Below are 25,271 nucleotides of genomic sequence, written 5' to 3' on the forward strand. Positions count from 1 at the left end.
AAATCGAGGAAGACTTGCTTCCACTCTAAAAGTGAGTTCTCGGGTGAGATGGCAGATGGAATCTCAGCTCTCGAGGGAGCTCTCCCCGAACAATCCTTCCCTCTGTCCATCTGCTGCCATCCTTCAGCTCTCTCTCTCCCTCACCCTTCCCCTCCCACTGTCTCAGCCCCTTCTGGCTCTAATTTCAACCCCCCAAAGTACATCCACGTACTGTGCCTACTACTGTTTACTTTACGTATCATTTTACTGCGTGGGTTTCAGACTTTTAATTCTTAGTTAAGTTTCAGTTCTCCACCATCCAAAATGTCCATTCTGTACTGACGTGTTGGATTGGTGAAATAGTTAGTGCGGCATACCAGCCATGAAGCAGCACTGGGAAACGGAACGCATTGGCACAATTACTGCCCACTGCAAAATTAAAGCGCATGGTTTTGGGGGTAATGTACTGACATGGATAGAGAATTGGTTGGCAGACAGGAAGCAGGGAGTCGGGATAAATGGGTCCTTTTCAGAATGGCAGGCAGTGACTAGTGGAGTACCGCAGGGCTCAGTGCTATTTACAATATACATTAATGATTTGGATAAAGGAATTGAGACCAAGTTTGCAGATGACACTAAGCTGGGTGGCGGTGTGAGCTGTGAGGAGGATGCTAAGAGGCTGCAGGGTGACTTGGACAGGTTAGGTGAGTTGGCAAATGCATGGCAGATGCAGTATAATGTGGATAAATGTGAAGTTATCCACTTTGGGGGCAAAAACACGAAGGCAGAATATTATCTGACTGGCGGCAGATTAGGAAAAGAGGAGGTGCAACGAGACCTGGGTGTCATGGTACATCAGTCATTGAAAGTTGGCATGCAGCTACAGCAGGCGGTGAAGAAGGCAAATGGTATGTTGGCCTTCATAGCTAGGAGTTTTGAGTATAGGAGCAGGGAGGTCTTACTGCAGTTGTACAGGGCCTTGGTGAGACCTCACCTGGAATATTGTGTTCAGTTTTGATCTCCTAATCTAAGGAAGGACGTTCTTGCTATTGAGGGAGTGCAGCGAAGGTTCACCAGACTGATTCCCTGCGATGGCAGGACTGACATGAGGAGAGACTGGATCGACTGGGCCTTTATTCACTGGAGTTTAGAAGGATGAGAGGGGATCTCATAGAAACATATAAAATTCTGATGGGACTGGACAGGTTAGATGCAGGAAGAATGTTCCCGATGTTGGGGAAGTCCAGAACCAGGGGTCACAGTCTAAGGATAAGGGGTAAGCCATTTAGAGAAACCTCTTCACTCAGAAAGTTGTTAACCTGTGGAATTCCCTGCCGCAGAGAGTTGTTGATGCCAGTTCATTGGATATATTCAAGAGGGAGTTAGATATGGCCCTTACGGCTAAAGGGATCAAGGGGTATGGAGAGAAAGCAGGAAAGGGGTACTGAGGTGAATGATCAGCCATGATCTTATTGAATGGTGGTGCAGGCTCGAAGGGCCGAATGGCCTACTCCTGCACCTATTTTCTATGTTTCTATGCAGTTAGTTAGCAGCCTCTTAATGGCTGCAGTATTACGTCGGATTGACTGAACAAGGGGAACAATTTTAGTTCCCGGGGGGGGGGTTAACTTTGAAATGCACCTACTTGGTAACCTGGTATTTGGTGCCTTAACACACTAGCTCGTAGTTTGTGACCACAATTGCTCATGTAATGGCTCCTTTATCACTCATTGGTTGGAGGTTCCAGACAGGCACTTGTCCACAGGGAGAGAGAGAAATCAGGGAGCATGTTGTCCAGGCTGCTGTCAAACCACTTAGAAACCAGTTGGAGAGCAATATTTCACTTCAACCTCAAAAAGTAATCCTCAAACAAACTCACTCGCCAAAAACTCTGTTTTGCGTTGTGTTGTTATACATGATATTTTCCACTAGATGCTGCTAGTATCTGTAGATGCGGTGTGCTAGTGCCACCCAGTGGTAATAATCGAGCTATTCCAGTATTAAATAGACTGGTGAGCTGGTGTGGATCTACTCATGTCAACCCTGCAGATCCTAGGACCTCAGAAAATTGTAAATGTAAATATAGTGGCAGATTGTGTGCAATCTGCCTTTATTGCCCATCTCCAGTTGCACAAAGGGACGGTCCCTGTGCTGGAGTCACTTGGAAGCCAGACTGGGCTTCCCTGAAGGACATTCGTGAACCAAGTGGTTACCACAATCCGGCTGCTTTCTTGGTCATTTCTTTTTTGGTTTTAGATTTGTTGAATTCAATCCCATAACTCAAAACATGTATATTACTTTTTAAATGTTATTTAAAGGTGATTGTGTTCTGGGGGATTCCATTTGCTCCCGTAGCCTTGTTGTTTTTTTATCTGTCTTATGGCCTTTTCTACCTCGTGCAGTGTTGGGGTCTCACTGAGGTGGTGGCGGGTCGCATGCTGCGGGATGGAGTCGAAAACACTCGAGTCAAAGGCAGAGTCCCGATTGAGGAGATCTTCAAAGTGCTCCTTCCAGCGGGCCCTGACAGCCTCGATGTCCTTGATGAGTGTTTCCCCGTTCTTGGCCAGCAGTGGGGTGGGGCCTTGGGAGTTTGGTCCGTATGTGGCCTTGACTGCGATGAAGAATCCTCGCACATCATGGCTGTCGGCACTGAAGTATGGCGGAGAGACGCTACTGACGTGAATACATGACCTCATCTCTCTCATCTGGAGGGAGGGGAGCATGCCAGGAGATCTCAGAGATGCAGTGATCGTGACCATGTTTTAAAAAGGGGATAAGTCCGACTGCGGCAACTACAGAGGAATCTCCCTGCTATCAACCATCGGGAAAGTCGTCGCTAGAGTCCTCCTCAACCGTCTTCTCCCTGTGGCCGAGGAGCTCCTCCCGGAGTCGCAGTGCGGATTTCGTCCCCTCTGGGGCACAACGGACATGATTTTTGCAGTGCGACAACTGCAGGAAAAATGCAGGGAGCAGCGCCAGCCCTTATACATGGCCGCCTTCTTCGACCTTACACGGTCAACCATGAGGGTCTATGGAGCGTCCTCCTCTGTTTCAGATGCCCCCAAAAGTATGTCACCATCCTCCGCCTGCTCCACGACAACATGCAGGTCGTGATCCTTACCATCGGATCCATTGCAGACCCAATCCACGTCCGGACCGGGGTCAAACAGGGCTGCGTCATCGCCCCAACCCTCTTCTCAATCTTTCTCGTTGCCATGCTCCACCTCACAATTGATAAGCTCCCCGCTGGAGTGGAACTAAACTACAGAACCAGTGGGAACCTGTTCAACCTTCGCCGTCTCCAGGCCAGGTCCAAGACCAACCCAACCTCTGTCGTTGAGCTACAGTACGCAGACGACGCCTGCGTCTGTGCACACACAGAGGCTGAACTCCAGGACACAGTCGATGTATTTACCGAGGTGTATGAAAGCATGGGCCTTACGCTAAACATTAGTCCTCCACCAGCCTGTCCTCGCTGCACAGCACTGCCCCCCAGACATCAAGATCCACGGCGCGGCCCTGGACAACGTGGACCATTTCCCATATCTCGGGAGCATCCTATCAACAAGAGCAGCATTGATGACGAGATCCAACACCACTTCCAGTGTGCCACTGCAGCCTTCGGCCGCTTGAGGAAAAGGGTGTTTGAAGACCAGTCCCTCAAGACTGTCACCAAGCTCATGGTCTACAGGGCTGTAGTAATACCCGGCCTCCTGTATGACTCAGAGACATGGACCATGTACAGTAGGCACCTCAAGTTGCTGGAGAAATACCACCAACGATGTCTCCGCAAGATCCTGCAAATCCCCAGGGAGGACAGACGCACCAACATTAGCGTCCTCGTCCAGGCTAACATCCCCAGCATTGAAGCACTGACCACACCCGATCAGCTCCACTGGGCAGGCCACACAGTTCGCATGCCAGACATGAGACTCCCAAAGCAAGCGCTCTACTCTGAACTCATCCACGGCAAACGAGCCAAAGGCGGGCAGAGGAAATGTTACAAGGACACCCTCAAAGCCTCCCTGATAAAGTGCAACATCCCCACCGACCCCTGGGAGTCTCTGGCCATAGACCGCCCTAAGTGGAGGAAGTGCATCCGGGAGGGTGCTGAGCACCTCGAGTATCATCGCCGAGAGCATGCAGAAACCAAGCGCAGGCAGCGGAAGGAGCGTGCGGCAAACCAGGCTCCCTGCCCACCCTTTCCTCCAATCACTGTCTGCCCCACCGGTGACGAGAGACTGTGGTTCCCGTATTGGACTGTACAGCCACCTAAGAACTCAAAGACAAGTCTTCCTCGATTCCGAGGGACTGCCTATGACGATGACAATGTTCTGGGGGCACTGGCCAAGTTACTACAACAGTGCTGGGCCCCAGGAACAGGTGCATCTGTGGCCTTGCCACAGAAGCTTCATAAGTAATGTTCTAAGCACGATAATTCATGCTTGGTGAATCTTTGGAATTCTCTGCCCCAGAGGGCTGTGGCGACTCAGTCGTTGAGTATATTCAAGACACAGATCGATAGATTTTTGGATATTAAGGGAATCATGGGATATGGGGAACGGGCGGGAAAGTGGAGTTGAGGTCGAAGATCAGCCATGATCTCATTGAATGGCAGAGCAGGCCCGAGGGGCCGAATGGCCGACTCCTGCTCCTATTTCTTATGTTCTTAATTGTGGTGCAATATTATTATTCAAGCCCTTAATGCACGAATCCGATTCCTCTTTCAATAGTTGAATGCTGGAATGAACTCATTCATAATGACTCAATGCCATCGCTTAAATATCAGATAGAGGAATGTGATGAGAATCTGTTGCAATAATATTGCAGTGTTTTTTCCAGGCAATGGTTTTAAAACCAATTCCAACGCTAATCAGAAATGGCAAATACTTGTCGGACCTGATTGAATATAAACCTTCCCTCTCTGCTGGCTGGAAGGATCTTAAATTAGTTTGAGCAGCCTTAGCTCAGTTCCATTGGGGAAAAGCATGTGCAAAAGGCACCTAAATTGGCTATTTTATTCAGTGAGGCCACAAGAATAAGTGTCAGAAATGGAAACGTTTAACTAACTCAGCAAGGCATTGGCCACTGAGGCTGGAGTTGAGAGACACCGGAGCGGGAGTGCTGGGAAACAGACTAGAATCCCTCGGCTGGACGGAGTTTCCTGATCACAAGCCGGGTGTTCAGGATGTGCTCAACGGTGCTCGGTTAGGGAGTGGAGGCAGTCGGCTCGGTTTCCCATTGCTGACAACCGTGCAGTCGCTCCTGCTGAATACTGAGTGAGGGCGGGTTTGGCTCGGGTGGAGAATTGGCACATTGGCTCGGCACTCCCAGCGGGCCAGAGCCACAGCTTGAGCCATCACTCGTCACAGAACCGATGGCAGTAAATTGGCAAGGAGTTTTTTTACTGTGACAGTATGAGAATCGCATCAACAAATGATCCTATTTATACATCAAGCACATTGTTAGTGGGAATCGAAGAGCACAGACCGCGCGCCGATATAGAAAGTATGTGTCCTCCAGCAGTACCCCTTCAGCACTTGCTATGCAAGCTTTCAATTCACTTGTTTTTCCAATACAACTACCAGTGTGCTACATTTTGAATATATTAAATTACATGTACGTTGTGGCATTGGACTTTGTTCAGGAATTTTGGATTTCCGGTGATTACCACCATCTGTTTGCGTGCTTCAGGTAATAGGGATTCTAGGAAAACCTTAAAAGCAATTGTCAGCGCACTTCAGTAAACAGCTTTGCAGAGCACATGGTTATCTCTGAGTGGGCATCACTGGATTGGTCTGCTCATGGGCCGGTGCCTGCAGCAGTCAAGCTATGCGTGAGCTTTATTTCTGTGTTTTGATGGTGATGCCAATGTTCCCCCTAAGGTGAGTGGCCACGCACCAGTCGGGAGGCCCCACACAGGCCCCGCACCAATCGGGAGGCCCCGCCCGGCCCCTCACCAATCGGGAGGTCCCACACAGACCGTGCACCAATCGGGAGGCCCCGCCCGGCCCCACGCCAATCGGGAGGCCCCACACAGGCCCCGCACCAATCGGGAGGCCCCACACAGGCCCCGCACCAATCGGGAGGCCACACACAAGCCAAGCCGCGCACCAATCGGGAGGCCCCGCCTGGCCGCGCACCAATCGGGAGGCCCCGCCCAGCCCCGCACCAATCGGGAGGCCCCGCCCGGCCCCGCACCAATCTGGAGGCCCCACACAGGCCCCGCACCAATCGGGAGGCCCCACACAAGCTGCGCACCAATCGGGAGGCCCCGCCCGGACGCGCACCAATCGGGAGGCTCCGCCCGGCCGCGCACCAATCGGGAGGCCCCGCCTGGCTGCACACCAGCTGTTGCCGCTGGAAAATATCGTGGCTGAGCTGCAAATTTAAAGGGGCCACGCACGAAAGAATAATGAGGGGGAACCTCTGGTGACGCTGTGCTGAAAACATACATTTCAAATTTGCAGCATGAAAAATAACTTCTACAGTTAGATAACAAGGGTTTGTAAATTCTCAAGACAAACATAGCATTTTACACAGATGAAAGTTAAATATATTAATATAAATTGTTCTCATTTTATCTTTGAAACTATTGATGAATGAATTAGTCTTGTGACCCGAGATTGTCAAAGGCACTATATAAATGCAAGTCTTTTTTTCTTTTTTTAATGGAACCAAGGCAAACAGCATTTGTGAGCTGCTCTTGCACTTGAGTTGTTTCTCGGTGTGTCTGTAATTGGTACCACCCAACATCATTAGTGCGCAGTACTCGAATCTGTGCACAATAGTAATGTTTAAAGCTGCTAGCGAAACTGCTAAAGGAAACGCCTTGTTTGCAGGGGCTTGAAATGAAGGACTGCTAATTGCACTTAGCTCAGAAACACAGCCCCTTTATTGGAAAGCTAAATTTAGATCCCATTGATGTACTGTCATCAATATTGTCCTTGCAACACTTTGAATGCTATTCACAACAAATTCAACCTGAACAACTGCAGGCACTAACACGCAAAGCTTAACCAGAATAGCGGGTAAAATTACAGAAACAATTCCACAGTGTCATCTGGAGGAGTATTCTAAATAGCAATAGCCTAATAGGAAATTGCCAGTATCGATTTAAAAGGGAAGATTTCTGCAAGACAAAACTACCTTGCTGTTTTTGACCAATAACAGACACTGGAACCTCCTCGCAGTAGTTTATTTAGAATTTCCACAAGACTTGGATGAGATTCCAAATGAGAGATCACTGATTAAACTGGAAAGCATGGATAGGAGTCTGATGAGGGAACTTAAAGTACATGTGAGAATTGTAATCATACTGGGGGAGGGGTGACACACTCCAGGGACCAGTGCTGGTTCTTATCTATTTAAATGTAGAAACTGGTTATAAGCTTATTAAATTTGCAGGAAACACTAAAACATGTACGGTGTGACAAATTGGCTGGAAAGATGTTGGATGCAATGAATGGACTAGAATTAGCACAAGGTGACTTACACAAGGAACTTGTGTTTAATCAAAAACTTGTCACCCTCCATGTCTGGAAATGCAGCAAGTCAATGAATGAAGCAATCAGAACACTGATATAAAGACAAAGCAATCTGTTGGTTAGATCACAAGACTACTCCATTCAGTTCTGGTCCCTAATTACAAAAACAGAGCTGCAGGTATTGGGGCGGCTGCAGAGCACAGCAACTTCATCGTCCTAGGCAGTGCCTCGAGGCGAGGATGACTTGCTTCCACGCCAAAAAGGGACGAGTTCACAGGTGATTCAATGAAGGACCTAATATTCCGGATCCCGAACTACATGTTGAAGGGTGGAAGATGCCTGTGCGTGGATTTTTTTAACGTGGGGTGACCGTTGCACACCAGCCAGCACACGGGGCTTGACAGAGCGAGGTCTTGGTCCAGTGGCAAGGGTTAACCAGGACAACTGGAGACCAGCTCTGCTGCACAGGCTGTGCACATATCGCAGTGTGGGCTGGGCCCTCGCCTCTTCTGGGCCCCAGACTCCCGCCTCTCCTGGGCCCCGGTCACTTCCCTCAACAGACTCTTGCCGTCCCTTCGCCCCTCCTGCTGTGCCTGCCCGCACTGCAATCTGTGACCTGGCTTCGCAGCCGTCGCCCTCCTGCAGCAGCACGCGCTGCTCCCTGCAGTGGTATACCGCCACACGCTGCTCCCTCCAATGGCCCCGGCCTGCTGATGGTCTTGTAGGCCGGGACCGTGTCGATTTCCGGGCCGGGCCGCCTGCGACACGGATGATCCCAAATACATCGCGGATGAACTAAAAGAAAGATTAGCGAAGCTTGGGCTCTGGAGTGGATCAAAATCTATTAAACGTTAAATGTTACAGGTGAGGTAAGCCCAGAATATTACTTCAAAGAAAGTAAGGCTGATGGGAGCAGACATTTCGAGCAGATATTAGAATAACTTTAGGACAGATATTAGAAAACCAAGCGGGTAATAATCTACCAGATAAGGTAATAGAGACAGTCATTAGAAGCAGTCAACTGGGGGAGTTAGAATAATTGGTGGATGAGCTCTTGTGTATTGCTCATAGTCGAAGCATGTCAGCAAATAAGACAGTGTTCATTTAATGCCTTACTGCTCCTTCCTTCCCTCCCCGGCCTGCCCCGCCCCGCCCCCACAAAGTGTTTCGCTACATACACACCCTCGCTGGAATAACTCACTGATTCAACACCCTCCACATAATGGCCCGACTAAGCCTTTGATAATCCAGATTGTAGAAAGAAAACTCAGTCAAAATTTAAACCAACACGTATTTTGGTGCAATATTAGCTTGAAGTTTATTTACAGGTTTGCGCAACTTAAATAGTCACCATTGAAAATTGTTATATTCCAACTGTAAATACCCTGTAATTGCTTCTCCACAATGCAAACCGTTAATCGCTGTCGGACTCTGAGCTCAGAGAGAGAGAGACAGTGACAGCTGGCCAGTCTGGTGGGTTCAATGCGTTCCACAGCTGCGTGCACATGATTCCCCCATCCCCCATCCTCACCCCCTCTCCCTCCCCCCTCCCCCTCCCCCTCCCCCCTATCAATAGCTAATGTTAGCTGTCTGCACACACTATGCAGCTTTCCCCAAAGCTTGAATATATACATTACTTTGCGAAGGTTGCTACATTGAAGTGTAAATGAATTGAACCTTTCGGATTTATCCTTGTGATCAGAGGCTCCAGCGTCCTGACTTTATCCTCAGTCCTTCTGGCAGCCTGTACCAGACACAATGCAACACTGAGCCAGCTGGCCTGTGTGAGCACCGTGTCGTGGCTGTCCCGGGTAACGGTGGCGTTGCACGGTTTTTTATGTTGGTGAACCCAAATCTGAATTGTTTTGGATCATTATATTGGACTAAGCTAATTCGCTGGACCCGAGTAACCCAGGCAGTCTTCATGGTAAAACAGATGGGTGTATTTTTGCAGTTTGTTAAATGCACAGAGGATTCTGTTTTAGTCCTTCTTATTTTTCTTGCCGCATAAGAATGGTTTAGTTAGTCCGCCAGGGCAGTACAGATTCTCGGGCCTTGTTTAGTGTTGACCTCGGGGAGCTCTGTGAAGAAGAGAGAGAGCGATAGCGTAGAGATAGCACGAGCGAAAGAGACACATACATCACGCACGCGCGCACTCGACAAGTCGAAACCTTCCAGGATAGGACAGGAAGATGATGACAAGTGAGCTAGGAAACAGACCACAATTAACGATTGTCGAAGCGACTTGTTCAACTTGGAAGAACAGGAAGTGTCAAGGCAAATCCAAATGACATAACGGAGAGAGAGGTGTGACATAGAGAGATATGTGGTGAGCAAGTTCTGGGGGCTGATGCTTCTCATGAGGAAGGAGGAGGAGGTGATGCATGCATACAACGGCATCCAAGACTCACAAGCCAGCGTCTGTCAGCCATCACATGGAAACCCATATCTGTAATGTAAACTGATGCATTCAATGATCACAGCTGCCTAGATATTCAGGTTCTTTGGGCGCTCCCCCCCACACGGTGCATACTCTGCGCGTGAACAGAAAGGTCAGAGGAGACCCGAATATTGGGCCTCCGACCTCGTTTGAATAAGGACAACACTATAGTCTTTAGAAGGTCTTTAAAGTTATGAAAGGGTTTTGATAGAGTAGACACAAAGTGCTTCCACTTGGAAGAAAAAGAAAGACAGACTTCAGAACATAAGAAATAGGAGCAGGAGTCGGCATTCGGCCCCTCGAGCCTGCTCCGCCATTTTATACGATCGTGGCTGATCCGATCATGGACTCAGCTCCACTTCCCCGCCCACTCCCCATAACCCCTTAATCCCCTTATCGTTTAAGAAACTGTCTATTTCTGTCTTAAATATGTTTAATGTCCCAGCTTCCACAGCTCTCTGAGGCAGCGAAGTCCACAGATTTACAATCCTCTGAGAGAAGAAATTCCTCCTCATCTCAGTTTTAAATGGATGACCCCTTATTCTAAGATCGTGCCCCCTAGTTCTAGTCTCCCCCACCAGTGGAAACATCCTCTCTGCATCCACCTTGTCAAGCCCCCTCATAATCCTATACGTTTCGATAAGATCACCTCTCATTCTTCTGAATTCCAATGTGTAGGGGCCCAACCTCCTCAACCTTTCCTTATAAGTCAACCCCCTCATCTCTGGAATCAACCGAGTGAACCTTCTCTGAACTGCCTCCAAAGCAAGTATATCCTTTCGTAAATATGGAAACCAAAACTGCACGCAGTATTCCAGGTGTGGCCTCACCAATACCCTGTATAACTGTAGCAAGACTTCCCTGCTTTTATACTCCATCCCCTTTGCAACAAAGGCCAAGATTCCATTGGCCTTCCTGATCGCTTGCTGTACTTGCATACTATCCTTTTGTGTTTCATGCACAAGTACCCCCAGGTCCCGCTGTACTGCAGCACTTTGCAACTTGTGGGAAAGAGCATAACTAGAGGCCATCAATATAAGATAGTCACCAAGAAATCCAATGGGGAATTCAGGAGAAACTTGTTTACCTAGAGAGTGGTGAGAATGTGGAACTTGCTGCCACAGGGAGGGGTTGAGGCGAATAGTATAGAGGCATTTAAGGGGAGGCTAGACAAGCCAATGGAGGAGAAGGGAATAGCGGACGAGTTGGGCCGACTGGCCTGTTTCTGTGCTGTATCTAATTGTATGGGAGGAGCCCAAGAAGGTGCCTGGAGAAAGATCGGGCCACAGTGGGTAAGTGACGAGGGGGTGGATATCGCAACACTCCAGTAGGGAGGGGGAAATCGGAAGGCTCAGGCGGTGTAGTGGCACATGGGGAACAGAAGACGGGGTGGGGAATGGGTAACGGCCGCAGGCAACGGCCCACGGGATCAGGGGCTCAGGGGTCGAGGTCAGAGCAGGAGGATGGAGAGCAGTCAGCGATCTCGGGGCTGGGAGCGTCAGCAGTCGAGAGGGTCCTTTAATGTGGAGCCAGGAGGAGGTCATTAAATGTTGCAGATGTTTTGTTGGCATTGTCTCCGAGTAGAGTCTGCAATGGTGCTGTCTGCCCCGGGGCAAACCAGTCGAAGTGGGGGCCTGAAGCAGGTGTTGGGGCCCCTTATTTGCATATGCAAATGATCTAACGCCAGTTTAACTGTGGGTAAAGGACACCTCTTTGTCCTTATCCAATATGGCTGGCGGCACATTTGTGGTCGAAAGTGTGTGCGCGCCTCCTGCCCACCATTTTGGGGACCATTTTGAGAGGTCGCGCAGTGCCTGAAACATGGGCGTGTAACAGCGGAATCTGTTGTCGATATTCCAGCTTCTGTTTCTGGGTATCCCAGAAAATAGACCCGATGAATGGTTACTGATTAACAAATTGTCTTGCTGGCCCGTCTGAAGGCTATTTCTACACGTACATTTTGCTGAAGGAATGTTTAGAATTCTCTGGCCTGCAATAGGCAGTGACATCATTTATAGCTCTGTGCACATCAGTGATCTTGTCCCCACTGACACACCCAGCCGTGTTAAAGCAGGCAGAGCTTTACATTAAGCAGACTGCCTTTATTCTACTGGTTTTCCTGGTCTACAAGAAATGGAATGTTATAATATTATTGGTGAATTAAAGGTAATATTCTTCTGAGATGTGTACTTTTGTGCATCTCATCCCGATTTGTTTTTTTAATCTCCCTTCTGTTGTCCTTCCTCTTTTCCTTCCTCTGTGTTCCCTTTCTTCCATACCTGTATGTTGCTTGTCTTCTTTCCTTCTGTGTTTTTCCATTTTCACTTTTTAAAAAAAAACATTTTTTCATTACAGTCATTTCTGCTTGACGAGCTAGGAAATTAGTCCTTGCGGAAACCTGTATTAAACCATGACTTGTGGCACTGTGCGTGGTACGGTAATCTCACAGTGCCCTGTCTCACTTCCTTAATGTGCCCCCATTGCTTCACCTAACATGAGCTTTGTCAGGTCTCGGCTGTTGTGCTGGAGGGCTGCTTCATCCAGGAAACGAAATCATCCGCCTTGTCCGTCACATTGTGCATCTTCAGGTTGGTCCATGAAGTAACAATGACAAGAAGGTCACATTATGCTTATTAATCCTGCCTTGCTCCATCAGAAGACAAGAAGCCCCAGCAATTCACATAAAGAGGGAGGGAGAAGTGGTTTGATGTGCCGTAATAACGCTCCTTCTTTTATTCAGGCATTAGTGCCAGTAGCGTCAGTTCATCTTGTAAATAAAACGGGCTGAATTTAAAAGGAATTTGAGGTGGCCCAGGGAGATAATCCAGGAAGTATACACCAGCGAGGTCCTTGGTATTGTGCCGAGTTCACTTTTCTCCGCTCAGGTGGCAGAAGGGTTCGACAATTGGTCTCCGTCCCTTGCTGAGGGAGAGAAAAAAAATCAGTCTGGGTTCAGACTCCTTTTTGCTGTCCTGCGGGAAATGTGTGTCTTGACATTGGGTGAGAACTGAATTAAGTAGCCCACAAACATTCAATGCCAAGGCTCACACATTGGTAATTGTACCTGGGACTGGAGGGCGCCCAGAAACCCACGGAACTAAAACCCAATCGAGTCAATGTTTACAGGAGGGAATAATTAGCAAGTTCCGTTCAACATTGGGGAGCAGGACTGCAGCCCAGCAATGCGTGCTCGATTATATTCAATATCACTGACAAGTCACACACGGAAATCTAACTACAATGGTCGTCTGGCGGGTATTACTATACCCATCCTCGTGTATGGATCTGAGGCATGGACGATGTATAGAAGGCACCACAAGTTGCTGGAGATATATCACCAACGATGTCTCCACAAGATCCTGCAAATCCCCTGGGAGGACAGGCGCACCAACATCAGTGTCCTCGACCAGGCTAATATCCCTAGCATTGAAGCAGTGACCACACTCAATCAGCTTCGCTGGGCAGGCCACATTATTCGCATGCCAGATACGAGACTCCCTAAGCAAATGCTTTATGCGGAGCTCCTTCATGGTAAACGAGCCAAAGGTGGGCAGCAGAAGCATTACAAGGACACCCTCAAAGCCTCCCTGGTGAAGTGCGACATCGGCCAGGGCCTCCCAGGTGTCAGTGGTGAAGACCTGCCCGAGGTGGAGAAAGTGCATCCGGGAGGGTGTCGAGTTCTTCGAGTCTCAACGCAAAGAGCGTGAAGAGGCCTGGCGCAGGCAGCGGAAGGAGCTTGCGGCAAACCAGCCCCACCCACCCCTTCCCTCGACGAATGTCTGTCCAACCCACGACAGGGTCTGTGGCTCTCATATTGGACTGTTCAGCCACCAGAGAACTCACTTTGGGAGTGGAAGCAAGTCTTCCTCGATTCCGAGGGACTGCCTATGATGATGAGAATGTTGTCCAATAAATATGATGCGCAAAGCAAAGGGAGAAATATTCCAAATGCTGATCTATCTTTACTTACTCCATCAGCTCAAGATTAATATGCCAAACAACAGCAGCAAAAATCCAGCTCTGTCACTCTCTGCTTCGCTGTTAGCTCTCTCTTCAGATGTTTATGTTGAAGTTCCAACCCATGTTCCCCTTAAGCTGCGTAGTATTCCAGGGGTCCCACGCAGTCGGTGAGCCGGTGTTTAAATGGAAAAAAATCACGTGTGGAATTGTCAATGTGCCCTGCAGCCCGCTAAAGGGGCTGTGTGGCCCCCAAAAATAACAGGGAACATTGGTTACAGCATGGATACAGGCCATTTAGCCCAACCAGTCTGTGTTGCCCTTCACCTTCCATTTGAGCAAATAGTTCTAATTACCTTAGCCCATCCTGTTCCCACATCCCTTCGACCCTTTTTCCTTCATCTACTAATCCAATCTAATCTTGAATATTGACGTGGCTTCTGTCTGACAGCTCCCTGTGTAAAGAAGCTTACACTGCCTTCTGTTCTAAATCGCTTACATTTAATTGTGTATATACAGTATTGCGTCGTGCGAAACCTGTATCGAACCTTGGTTAGCCCACACTACGGGCTAGACTTTCCCTGAAGCCCTTCACTGCCCGATTGCTGCCCAGAAACACCGTTAACTTTCTGCAACTAACGCCGCTGAGAATTTCCATAATAAAGGTAAAAAAATATTGCCCGGCGAGAAAGTGGATCTTGCACCAAGATTCTCGGTGGTTTCTTGGTTAAAGGCGAAACTAGGTGAAACAGGCAGTTCTTACCGGAATAGATGGTAAGTATTTAAAATTTAGTCCGAGGCTGTGGTTGGGCCTAGGGAAGGGGGAAAACTCAAAACAATATTTTTTCACTTAAACAAAAAATATAAAGTTATAAAACATTCTCAAGACATTTTTTAACATAATCGCCGTTTTAGAATTTTTAAAATAATTACAAAAAACCTTTTTATCTTACTTTCCTTTGCAGGGTACTCCCCTACTGCCCTGTTCCGGCAACTTTTCGTGGGCGGTTTTCTCGGCGGTGTGTACGGGTCCCCGTTGAGGCCAAACTTAGATCCTGGAGGTGTTTTTCGCCGGTGTACGCGGGCGGTTTGCTCCCCAGCGGTCTTTTCAAAATCTGGGCAGAACTCCTTTTGAAAATAAAATAAAGAGGAAACTTTCGCCGGGCAGTTTTTCATTAAAAAACAGCTGTACCGCCGAGGGAACCACGGACAATGAAGGCGAAAGTCTAGCCCTTATGGTTCATCAGTCATTGAAAGTTGGCATGCAGGTACAGCAGGCGGTGAAGAAGGCAAATGGTATGTTGGCCTTCATAGCGAGGGGATTGAGTATAGGAGCAGGGAGGACTTACTGCAGTTGTACAGGGCCTTAGTGAGGCCTCACCTGGAATATTGTGTTCAGTTTTGGTCTCCTAATCTGAGGAAGGACATTCTTGCTATTGAGGGAGTGCAGCGAAGGTTCAAAAGACTGATTCCCGGGATGGCTGGACTGACAGTTGACTGGATCTGTATTCACTGGAGTTTAGAAGAATGAGAGGATCTCATAGAAACATATAAAATTCTGATGGGACTGGACAGGTTAGATGCAGGAAGAATGTTCCCGATGTTGGGGAAGTCCAGAACCAGGAGACGCAGTCTCAGGATAAGGGGTAAGCCATTTAGGACTGAGATGAGGAGAAACTTCTTCACTCAGAGAGTTGTTAACCTGTGGAATTCCCTACCACAGAGAGTTGTTGATGCCAGTTCATTGGATATATTCAAGAGGGAGTTAGATATGGCCCTTACGGCTAAAGGGATCAAGGGGTATGGAGAGCAAGCAGGAAAGGGGTACTGAGGTGAATGATCAGCCATGATCTCATTGAATGGTGGTGCAGGCTCGAAGGGCCGAATGGCCTACTCCTGCACCTATTTTCTATGTTTCTAGAGCACTGCGTACAGTTCTGGGCGCCATATTATAAAAAGGATATAGAGGCACTGGAGAGGGTGCAGAGAAGATTTATAAGGATGATACCAGAAATGCGAGGGTATACATATCAGGAATGGATGCACAGGCTGGGTCTCTGCTCTAGAAAAGAGAAGGTTGAGGGGTGACCTAATAGAGGTCTTTAAAATTATGAAAGGTTTTGATCGAGTGGATACAGAGAGAATGTTTCTGTTATGTCCAGGATAAACTAATGTGATTGAGTATTGTAGATGGGAGTAAGTGTGACCTTAGTCTCTTTATTCTAACTCCAGAGTGTTGGTACAGCATGGGAGGCCTGCTTATATACAGTGCTCCCAAGGGATGCTGGGATCCCCTGGTACTCCAATAGATACGCCCACTGGTGGTGGTAGAATGCTGGTTACATAGTGTTGCATACATAACTAGGGGCCATCAATATAAGATCGTCACCAAGAAATCCAATGGAGAATTCAGGAGAAACTTCTTTACCCAGAGAGTGGTGAGAATGTGGAACTCGCTGCCACAGGGAGGGGTTGAGGCGAATAGTATCGATGTATTTAAGGGGAGGCTGGACAAGCCAATGGGGGAGAAGGGAATAGAGGGTTATGCTGATAGATTTAGATGAGGAAAGACGGGAGGAGGCTCGAGTGGAGCATAAACGTCGGCATGGACTGGTTGTGCCGAATGGCCTGTTTCTGGGCTGTATATCCAGTGTGATCCCGTGTAATCCTGTGTAATATATAGCCGTTCCTACCTGACTCCTCAAATACAGGAAACCGTTTGGTTCTGTTTTAAACTCTTCAATTACATTGCCTCATAATCTGCGTACTGATGAAAAAATGATTCAGAACTTTTTTGTATTTATATTTCCTCATAGCAGGGCAGCTTTCTGTTGAATCTACCCTCTGTGCAGCTTCCTATAATGTGGAATTCATCCTGCACACAGTGCTCTAACTGAGGGCTTAAGGTTTTATGTTGCTCATCATTATCTCGTGGCTTTTATAATCTATAGCTTTTGAGAGAAAACCTAGAATCCCATTAGCTTTTTTTAAAAACAATCTTATCAACCGTAGGCGCTGTCTTTAATGTCCTGTAAAACTGTCGCCTAAATCCCTCTGCTCTCCCACAAAACACTGAACCGACTTGCATTCAGAGCGTAATTACTGCTGTCATTTTAATAAGAGCACTGTTGAGGCCTGTTACATCTGTTCAAAGGCTTTCAGTAATATTGACCCTGATCTGGACAGGATTTGGAATCCGAGTGAATTCAGCTGGGAAACACGGTAACAGCAGTTGTTCTCGCACTCCCCCCGCATCACCAGCTCTGCGCAGCAATGGTATAAGGAGAGAGCAGCAGAGCCGGCCTTGACCCTGACCCTGATCCTGACCATTCCACACCCCTCAGTCACAGGTCGAGATCATTAGCGTGGATCGGGGACTCTACACGTCCATTGTGACCAGAAATGCTTTGTGTCGGGGAAGCCGTTCTCTCTGCCTTCCCAAAGTCGGTAATTATTCCGGGGGAGAGGAGAGGGGGGGGGAAAGATAGTGAGAGAGAGATGTGTTAACGTTTACACGTGGAGACCTTTGTATCTGATTTCTGCTTAAGTACAAAATCCTAAATGTCTCAACGTTCCTTGAAAAAAATGATATATTTCGGTAGCATTTTATATTGTGTCAAAAAGCAATCCTCTACAGATAAGCTGCTACACAAAAGTGACTTTGCTTTGACTGTATATTTGTAATTGAATATATTCTGTGTGTTGTGATTTGTTAATGTCACACAATGATTTGTCCAGTGGAAAGTTCCTGCTTTTTCAGAGTCTGTTTAATTTTATGTTGACAGTTAAAAATGTTGGACAAATCTATATTTTATATTGATCATTTAAAGCTATCCATGTGCAATAAACTGTAATTGACACGGGTTTATGAGAAGGCTTTCATGACAACTAGAAAAGAAAATGAATGCATGATCAGCTCATAATTTAATTGAGACTTTCAAAATTGTAAAAGATCTCCAGCTCTTAATATTCATATGATAATTAATTCATTACCTGAAAATGATTTTCTACCGTGTTGTTGCTACAACTATTAATTAAGCCTGAAGCTTTGGAAGCTGATGGAATATTAATGTGTTTTTGGTAAATTGTATTGCTTCATCATTTTTACTGTAGTCTCTTTGGTCCCAATATTAATTCTCTCTCTCTCTCTCTCTTTGCAGTGTTCCTGTTGGTCCGCGGCAGAATTTGCCAAGAATTGTACTAAAGGGGATCTTCCAGGGAAGTAAAGTTGTTCGAGGGCCAGATTGGGACTGGGGCAATCAAGATGGTAAGCGCATTGTTTTCGTAAAAGCTGGCTTCCTTTGTCTTGTGATAAAGAGCCACGGAGAATTGCACGGATCAGATTCACACTGTTTCTTGATTTGCATACATTAATCTTCTCTCAGTATGTTCCATTCAAAGAAAGGTCATGAAGTTAATGATAAAGAACATTTACTGAGTTTTAATGATACAAAGACTGTTGTCATGGTTGTCTGCAGAATACTCATTCAGACTGTATAATGGGCGCCTGGCTTCTTCACTCCAAATACGATTGTATATAACTTTGTGCATAAGCGACTTTGTAATACGGCTGGTCACATAATAAAACTGCCAACATGGTATTTAAATCCATGCTGTTTGAGGAACCCCAAAATCTCTCGAGGTAACCATAGTTTTGTGAAATCTGCTCAGTGGGCAGCACACTTGCCTCGGAGTCAGAAGGTTGTGGGTTCAAGTCTCACTCCAGAGACTTGAGCACATAAATCCAGGCTGACACTCCCAGTGCAGTACTGAGGGAGTGCTGCACTGTCGGAGGTGCCGTCTTTCGGATGATACGTTAAACCAAGGCCCCGCCTGCTCTCTCAGGTGGACATAAAAGATCCCGTGGCACTATTTCGAAGAAGAGCAGGGGAGTTATCCCCGGTGTCCTGGGGCCAATATTTATCCCTCAATCAACATAACAAAAACAGATTATCTGGTCATTATCACATTGCTGTTTGTGGGAGCTTGCTGTGCGTAAATTGGCTGCCGCCTTTCCTACATTACAACAGTGACAACACTCCAAAAAGTACTTCATTGGCTGTAAAGCACTTTGAGACGTCCGGTGGTTGTGAAAGGCGCTATATAAATCCAAGTCTTTCTTTCAGTCTGAGCTTTTATAACCGGGAGATGCTGTTGGAAAGGGGACTTTGCCCCACGTTTATGCGCTATAAGTGGGCACTCCTGTCTTTATCCTGCAGAGGATCTGCCCCAGCATCGCCGGTGCAACTGGAGCTCGTTAACGGCCGCTGTTTATTTTTGTCGAACATTTCAAGAGAACCATCACGACTGCATTAAATTGGCTCCATCCGGCAGCGCAGTAGATGTGCTGCAAAATAAGCATTTGCTGTATTCATTTGAGCAATGGCCAAGCCTTGACCCTGAACATTCAAAGGAATTTCTTCAGTCAGTTATCGAAATATCTGTGCCGAAATGGCTGCTGTTATAAAACGCCATGCGACACTTACCGTACCCGACTGAAATCTCCTCTCCGCTATTTTATTGGTGACGTTGACCCATGATTTAGCACCTCTGCTAAAGTTGCAGAGAGAGGAATTTCAGGCAATGACATTAGGTGCTTGTGTGTCAATATCCCGTTGTGTAATTGCAGGACCACGATGTCTTTCTGAGTGTGAAAGGTTTTGAACTTCCATTTGGGTTTTCCCGCAGAGAACCAATCGGTATCTTGCAGTTCATTTATCATTATCATGATACGCTCCTGATCTTTGGGCACCCGGTGCGGAGGGGAGCGGGCAGGTCGGAGGGCTTCCTCGCAGGACTGCTCCTGGGCACGGCCAAGGGGGCCATCAGCCGGTCCGGGCAGCAGGCGGTCGAAGGAGTCGTTCAGCCCGACTGCCTGCCTTTCTTCCATGGTTACGTTCGAGCCAGGGTGTCCCTGGAGATGGAGCACGCAGTGTCCACCGGTACACTCGTGGCCTTCCGCGAGAGGTGGGGGCCGGATGACTGGAGTGCATCATCACCCCCGGCAACCAAATTTTAATTTGATCCGTTTAATGTCTAAAGTTTAATTCGTTTATTTGGCGGTTTTAAGGGGCACTTGATTTATAGGTTACACTTAAAATAGTTGCAGTTAGACGTTATGTTGGTGCAGTCCAACTATCAGTCGCTCTGTGGGCCTAAGGCTCCATCCATATGAAGTGTGAGAGAGTATCAATAAGCACCTGCTATTGCTGGAGGTTTTAAATCTCATCAGCCAATGCTGAATCAGCAACTACCAGATCCCCAGAGTGAAAGCTAAAAATGTTTTGTTCTTCTCGGGTTGGCAACCAGTAACTAGTGGGGTGCCGCAGGGATCAGTGCTGGGACCCCAACTATTTACAATCTATATTAACGACTTGGAGGAAGGGACCGAGTGTAATGTAGCCAAGTTTGCTGACGATACAAAGATGGGAGGAAAAGCAATGTGTGAGGAGGACACAAAAAATCTGGAAAAGGACATAGACAAGCTAAGTGAGTGGGCAAACATTTGGCAGATGGAGTATAATGTTGGAAAGTGAGAGGTCATGCACTTTGGCAGAAAAATCAAAGAGGAAGTTATTATTTAAATGGAGAAAGATTGCAAAGTGCTGCAGTGCAGCGGGACCTGGGTGAACTTGTGCATGAAACACAAAAGGATAGTATGCAGGTACAGCAAGTGATCAGGAAGGCCAATGGAATCTTGGCCTTTATTACAAAGGGGATGGAGTATAAAAGCAGGGAAGTCTTGCTACAGTTGTACAGGGTTTTGGTGAGGCCACACCTGGAATACTGCGTGCAGTTTTGGTTTCCATATTTACGAAAGGATATACTTAGAGAAGGTTCACTAGGTTGATACCAGGGATGAGGGGGTTGACCTCAGGAAAGGTTAAGTAGGTTGGGCCTCTACTCATTGGAATTCAAAAGAATGAGAGATGATCTTATTGAAACGTATAAGATTATGAGGGGGCTTGACAAGGTGGATGCAGAGAGGATGTTTCCACTGATGGGAGAGACTAGAACTAGGGGACATAACCTTAGAATAAGGGGCCGCCCATTTAAAACTCAGATGAGTAGAAATTTCTTCTCTGAGGGTTGTAACTCTGTGGAATTTGCTGCCTCAGAGAGCTGTGGAAGCTGGGATATTGAATAAATTTAAGACAGAAATATACAGTTTCTTAAACGATAAGGGGTTATGGGGAGCGGGCAGGGAAGTGGAGCTGAGTCCATGATCGGATCAGCCACGATCTTATTGAATGGCGGAGCAGGCTCGAGGGGCCAGGTGGCCTACTCCTTATGTTCTTCGAGTAATAAGAAAAGATAGGAATTGTTCCCCAGTGGAGTAAGATATTTAGGTATTGTACTTCTCCAAAACCCATTGAGTTCTTGGGCTGACTGCTGCAGAGGTGATTTGGAACCATTCAGGACATTAAGTTGATCTGTTTTCCTGGCTCACGACCTAAACTCTGGACATTGTCGGGGGGAAATGATTGCCGCAATCTGTGGATTAACCTGGAGTAACACATTCAGTTTGTGTCATTTCTGTTCACACTCAGCCACTATGTTGCAGCCACTGACCTGTGCTGTCAGCTGCAAACTAGACTGGCCTGTTTTTCATGAACGGAAATGAAGACTGAAGTAACTTGTGTATTCTGGACAATCTGTTGGATGATCTTTGAATGTCATCTGCATGGGAACCCTTACTGATTACAAACTTGCATGCAGATGTACGTCAGTAGTGAAATTCAAAGTGCACGTGGTGTTCACACAAACCGATCCTGACACAGCTCGGCAGTTAGAATTCTGAGCCCCCAATTTTGGTCTTTTTAATCTCTTAATTTCACCGTTTAGATTTTGCTGCAGAGCAGCTGCAAGCTCCCATCGACTGCTCCTGTTTGCAAAGAGACAGTCACTGTGAAACAGGCGAAGGAACTTTCTGTTTACAAAAATATATCATCTGTCCTTTTTGCTTTGCAGGTGGGGAAGGCAAGATTGGGAAGGTAGTCGATATTCGTGGCTGGGACACGGAGTCAGGACGAAGTGTTTCCAGCGTCACCTGGTCAAACGGGACGACCAACGTTTACCGAATGGGTCACAAAGGGAAGGTGGACTTGAAGTACATGACGGATGCTGCAGGAGGCTATTACTACAAAGACCATCTGCCCAAACTAGGTCTGTTTGTATTGCTTCGATAAGGTTACACCACCAGATATAATCAGAGAATATACACTGAGTGCTGATGGACCCTGTATGTTCTATAAAAACACTGATCCCAAGTCATATATGGTTTATACTTACCTTTATTACCAAATTGCTTAGCTTTTTACGATCCGCATATTTTAAAAAAATAATATGTATACATTTTCGAAATGAAAGCTTATCTCTTTAAGTTTGGATTTTTTATCAGTTTTTTTTGTGTCTCCCAGGAGATCACATGGTTGGGGTGGGGCGGGATGGAGAGTATATGTTGTGATACACAAGGTATTGCGATTGTGTGGGACAGACTCGATGGTCCAGGTGGTCTTTACCTGTCCGTCATTGTGTCGATTGTGTGTACCTCTTCGGTACGTTGAATACAGTGCTGGTTGTCTGTCTTTTGTGCTTCAGTTAACTGCACCAGTGCACTGGGTAGTCCAGCCCTTTATGTTCAGGATCCCGTCCCTGATAAGCCCACACAGCACGTTGCCAGCCTCACCGAAACATTGGGCCCTTTTCCATAGAAGAGTTAGAGGACGATGTGAGTATGTGAGCTTGTACTGTTCACATACACCCCCTGGTGGTTAGTTCGAGCTGCATTGGCAACACCCTGAAAGCAGGTAGTACTATCTTCATAGTTGCAGAATGAGCTGCGGTCCAGGGAACTATTATTATTGGCTTAAAAAGGTGAAGAACGCTTATTCCTTTTTTGAAAGGGAAGAAGTTGTATAAAACCAAGCCAGTATGGTGCCTAGATTTCTATTTAAAAAATGGCAGCTTTATCGGCTTTAATCAAGACAGAATGTCCTGAAGACTGTCCTGATTAATAATTGAACACCAACAGTGATATGTCCTTACCATACAGTATAAATGTACACGAGGCCCATACTTGAGAGAAGGTCACTCTGTGACCAGTAACCTTTATTAGCCAGCACTGAAGTGATGAAGGTGGGTGGAGCTTCCCCTTTTATACCTGAAGATCCAGGTTAGGAGTGTCTCCCACAAGTTCACCACCTAGTGGTCAGTGTTCTCACGGTGCACAACTTAGGTCAGATTATACATGGGTTACAATGACAGTAGAATACATGACATCACCTCCCCCCCCCCCCAAAGTCTCATTGGGATCACAGGTTGAGTCTCTCTGGTGGTTTACGCTCCCTTGTAGAGTGCCTGAGGTTGGGCTCTGGCCTGAGTGTCTGCTGTTTGCGGTGCCTCAGGCCTGTCCGGGCTGCCCACAGTGACTGGGCTCTCCTCCACTTGGTTCCAGTGTTCAGTCACCTGTGGTGGAATGAACTCTATATCGTGTTCTTCCTCTGCTTCTTCTAGGGGGTTGCTGAACCTCCTTTTTGTTTGATCCACGTGTTTGCGGCATATTTGTCCATTAGTAAGTTTAACTACCAGAATCCTATTCCCCTCCTTGGCAATCACAGTGCCTGCGAGCCATTTGGGCCCTGCAGCTTAGTTGAGGACAAAGACAGGGTCATTGACATCAATACATCGCGCCCTTGCATTCCCGTCATGGTAGTCACATTGTGACTGGCGCCTGCTCTCAACAATTTCTTTCATGGTGGGGTATATAAGGGATAACCTGGTTTTGAGCTTCCTTTTCATTAGCAGCTCTGTGGGTGGGACCCCTGTGAACGAGTGTGGTCGGGATCTATAGGCCAACAGGAGTGATGATAAGCGGCTTTGTAGGGAACCCCCTTGGATTCTGAGCATCCCCTGTTTGATTATCTGCACTGCTCGTTCCGCCTGGCCATTTGAGGCCGGCTTAAACAGTGCCGTTCTGACATGGTTAATTCCATTTCCTGCCACGAAGTCCTGGAATTCAGTGCTTGTAAAGCACGGGCCATTGTCGCTGACCAAGACGTCCGGTAGACCATGGGCGGCGAACATTGCCTGTAGACTTTCTACCGTGGCAGAGGATGTGCTTGAATTTAAAATGTCACACTCGATCCATTTGGAGTAGGCGTCTACTACAATCAAAAACATTTTTTCCATGAAAGGACCTACATAGTCCACGTGGATGTGTGACCAAGGCTTGGTGGGCCATGGCCAGGGGCTTAGGGGGGCTTCCCTGGACGCATTGCCCAGCTGAGCACACGTGTTGCACCTGCGAACACAAAGTTCCAGATCTGCGTCTATCCCTGGCCACCAAACGTGTGACCTGGCAATTGCCTTCATCATGACGATGCCCGGGTGCTCATTGCGGAGTTCTCTGATGAACATCTCTCTGCCCATCTGGGGCATGACAACTCGGTTTCCCCATAGTAGGCAATCGGCCTGAATCGAGAGTTCATCCTTGCACCCGTGAAATGGTTTGAATTCCTCAGGGCATGCCCCGTATATGGCTGCCCAGTTTCCATTCAGGACACATTTCTTGACTAAAGACAGTAGCGGTCTCTGTTTGTCCAGACTTTAATCTGACGGGCTGTCACTGGTGAGCCTTCGCTTTCGAAAGCTTCAACAGCCATGACCATCTCAGCACCATGCTCGGTAGCCCCCTCAGTGGTGGCTAGTGGGAGCCTGCTGAGTGCATCGGCGCAGTTTTCAGTGCCCGGTCTGTGCCGAATTGTGTAGTCATAGGCGGCTAACGTGAGTGCCCACCTCTGTATGTGGGCCGATGCATTCGCATTTATGGCCTTGTTGTCGGCCAGAAGGGACGTTAGGGGTTTGTGATCTGTCTCCGGCTCAAATTTCCTGCCAAACAGGTACTGTTGCATTTTTATTACTGCATATACACATGCAACGCTTCCTTTTCTACCATTCCGTAGCCCCTTTCTGCCTGAGACAGACTTCTGGAGGCATAAGCTACCGGCTGTAACTGACCCTTGGCATTCACATGCTGCAACACACACCCGACTCCATAGGTCGACGCATCACACGTTAAAACAAGTTTCTTACATGGGTCATATAACGTTAACAGATTGTTGGAGCATAACAAATTGCGTGCTCTATTAAAAGCCCTTTCCTGGCTGTCCCCCCCAGACCCATTTGCGACCTTTGCGTAGGAGCACGTGTAGCGGCTCTAACAGAGTGCTCAATTTGGGAAGAAAGTTACCAAAATAGTTCAGGAGCCCCAGGAACAAACGCAGCTCTGTCGTGTTACGGGGTCTGGGTGCTCTCTGGATCGCTTCCGTCTTGGACGCAGTAGGGCTGATCCCGTCTGCTGCTACCCTCATTCCCAGGAATTCTACCTCTGGAGCTAGGAAGACGCA

General features: G+C 47.5%; 1 protein-coding gene across 6 annotated transcripts in view; it reads left to right on the plus strand.

The window, feature by feature from the left end:
- Positions 1–25,271, plus strand: part of mib2 (MIB E3 ubiquitin protein ligase 2) — a 297,823-nt gene that overhangs the window by 193,743 nt on the left and 78,809 nt on the right. For all 6 annotated transcript variants that reach the window (XM_070860597.1, XM_070860599.1, XM_070860595.1 and 3 more), the window contains 2 exons: positions 18,024–18,130; positions 21,835–22,029. In XM_070860597.1, coding sequence (XP_070716698.1) covers positions 18,024–18,130; positions 21,835–22,029 — 302 coding nt within the window. The remainder of the gene's footprint in view (positions 1–18,023; positions 18,131–21,834; positions 22,030–25,271) is intronic.

Source organism: Pristiophorus japonicus, chromosome 18, assembly GCF_044704955.1.
Source record: "Pristiophorus japonicus isolate sPriJap1 chromosome 18, sPriJap1.hap1, whole genome shotgun sequence".
Classification (NCBI taxonomy): Eukaryota; Metazoa; Chordata; class Chondrichthyes; family Pristiophoridae; genus Pristiophorus; species Pristiophorus japonicus.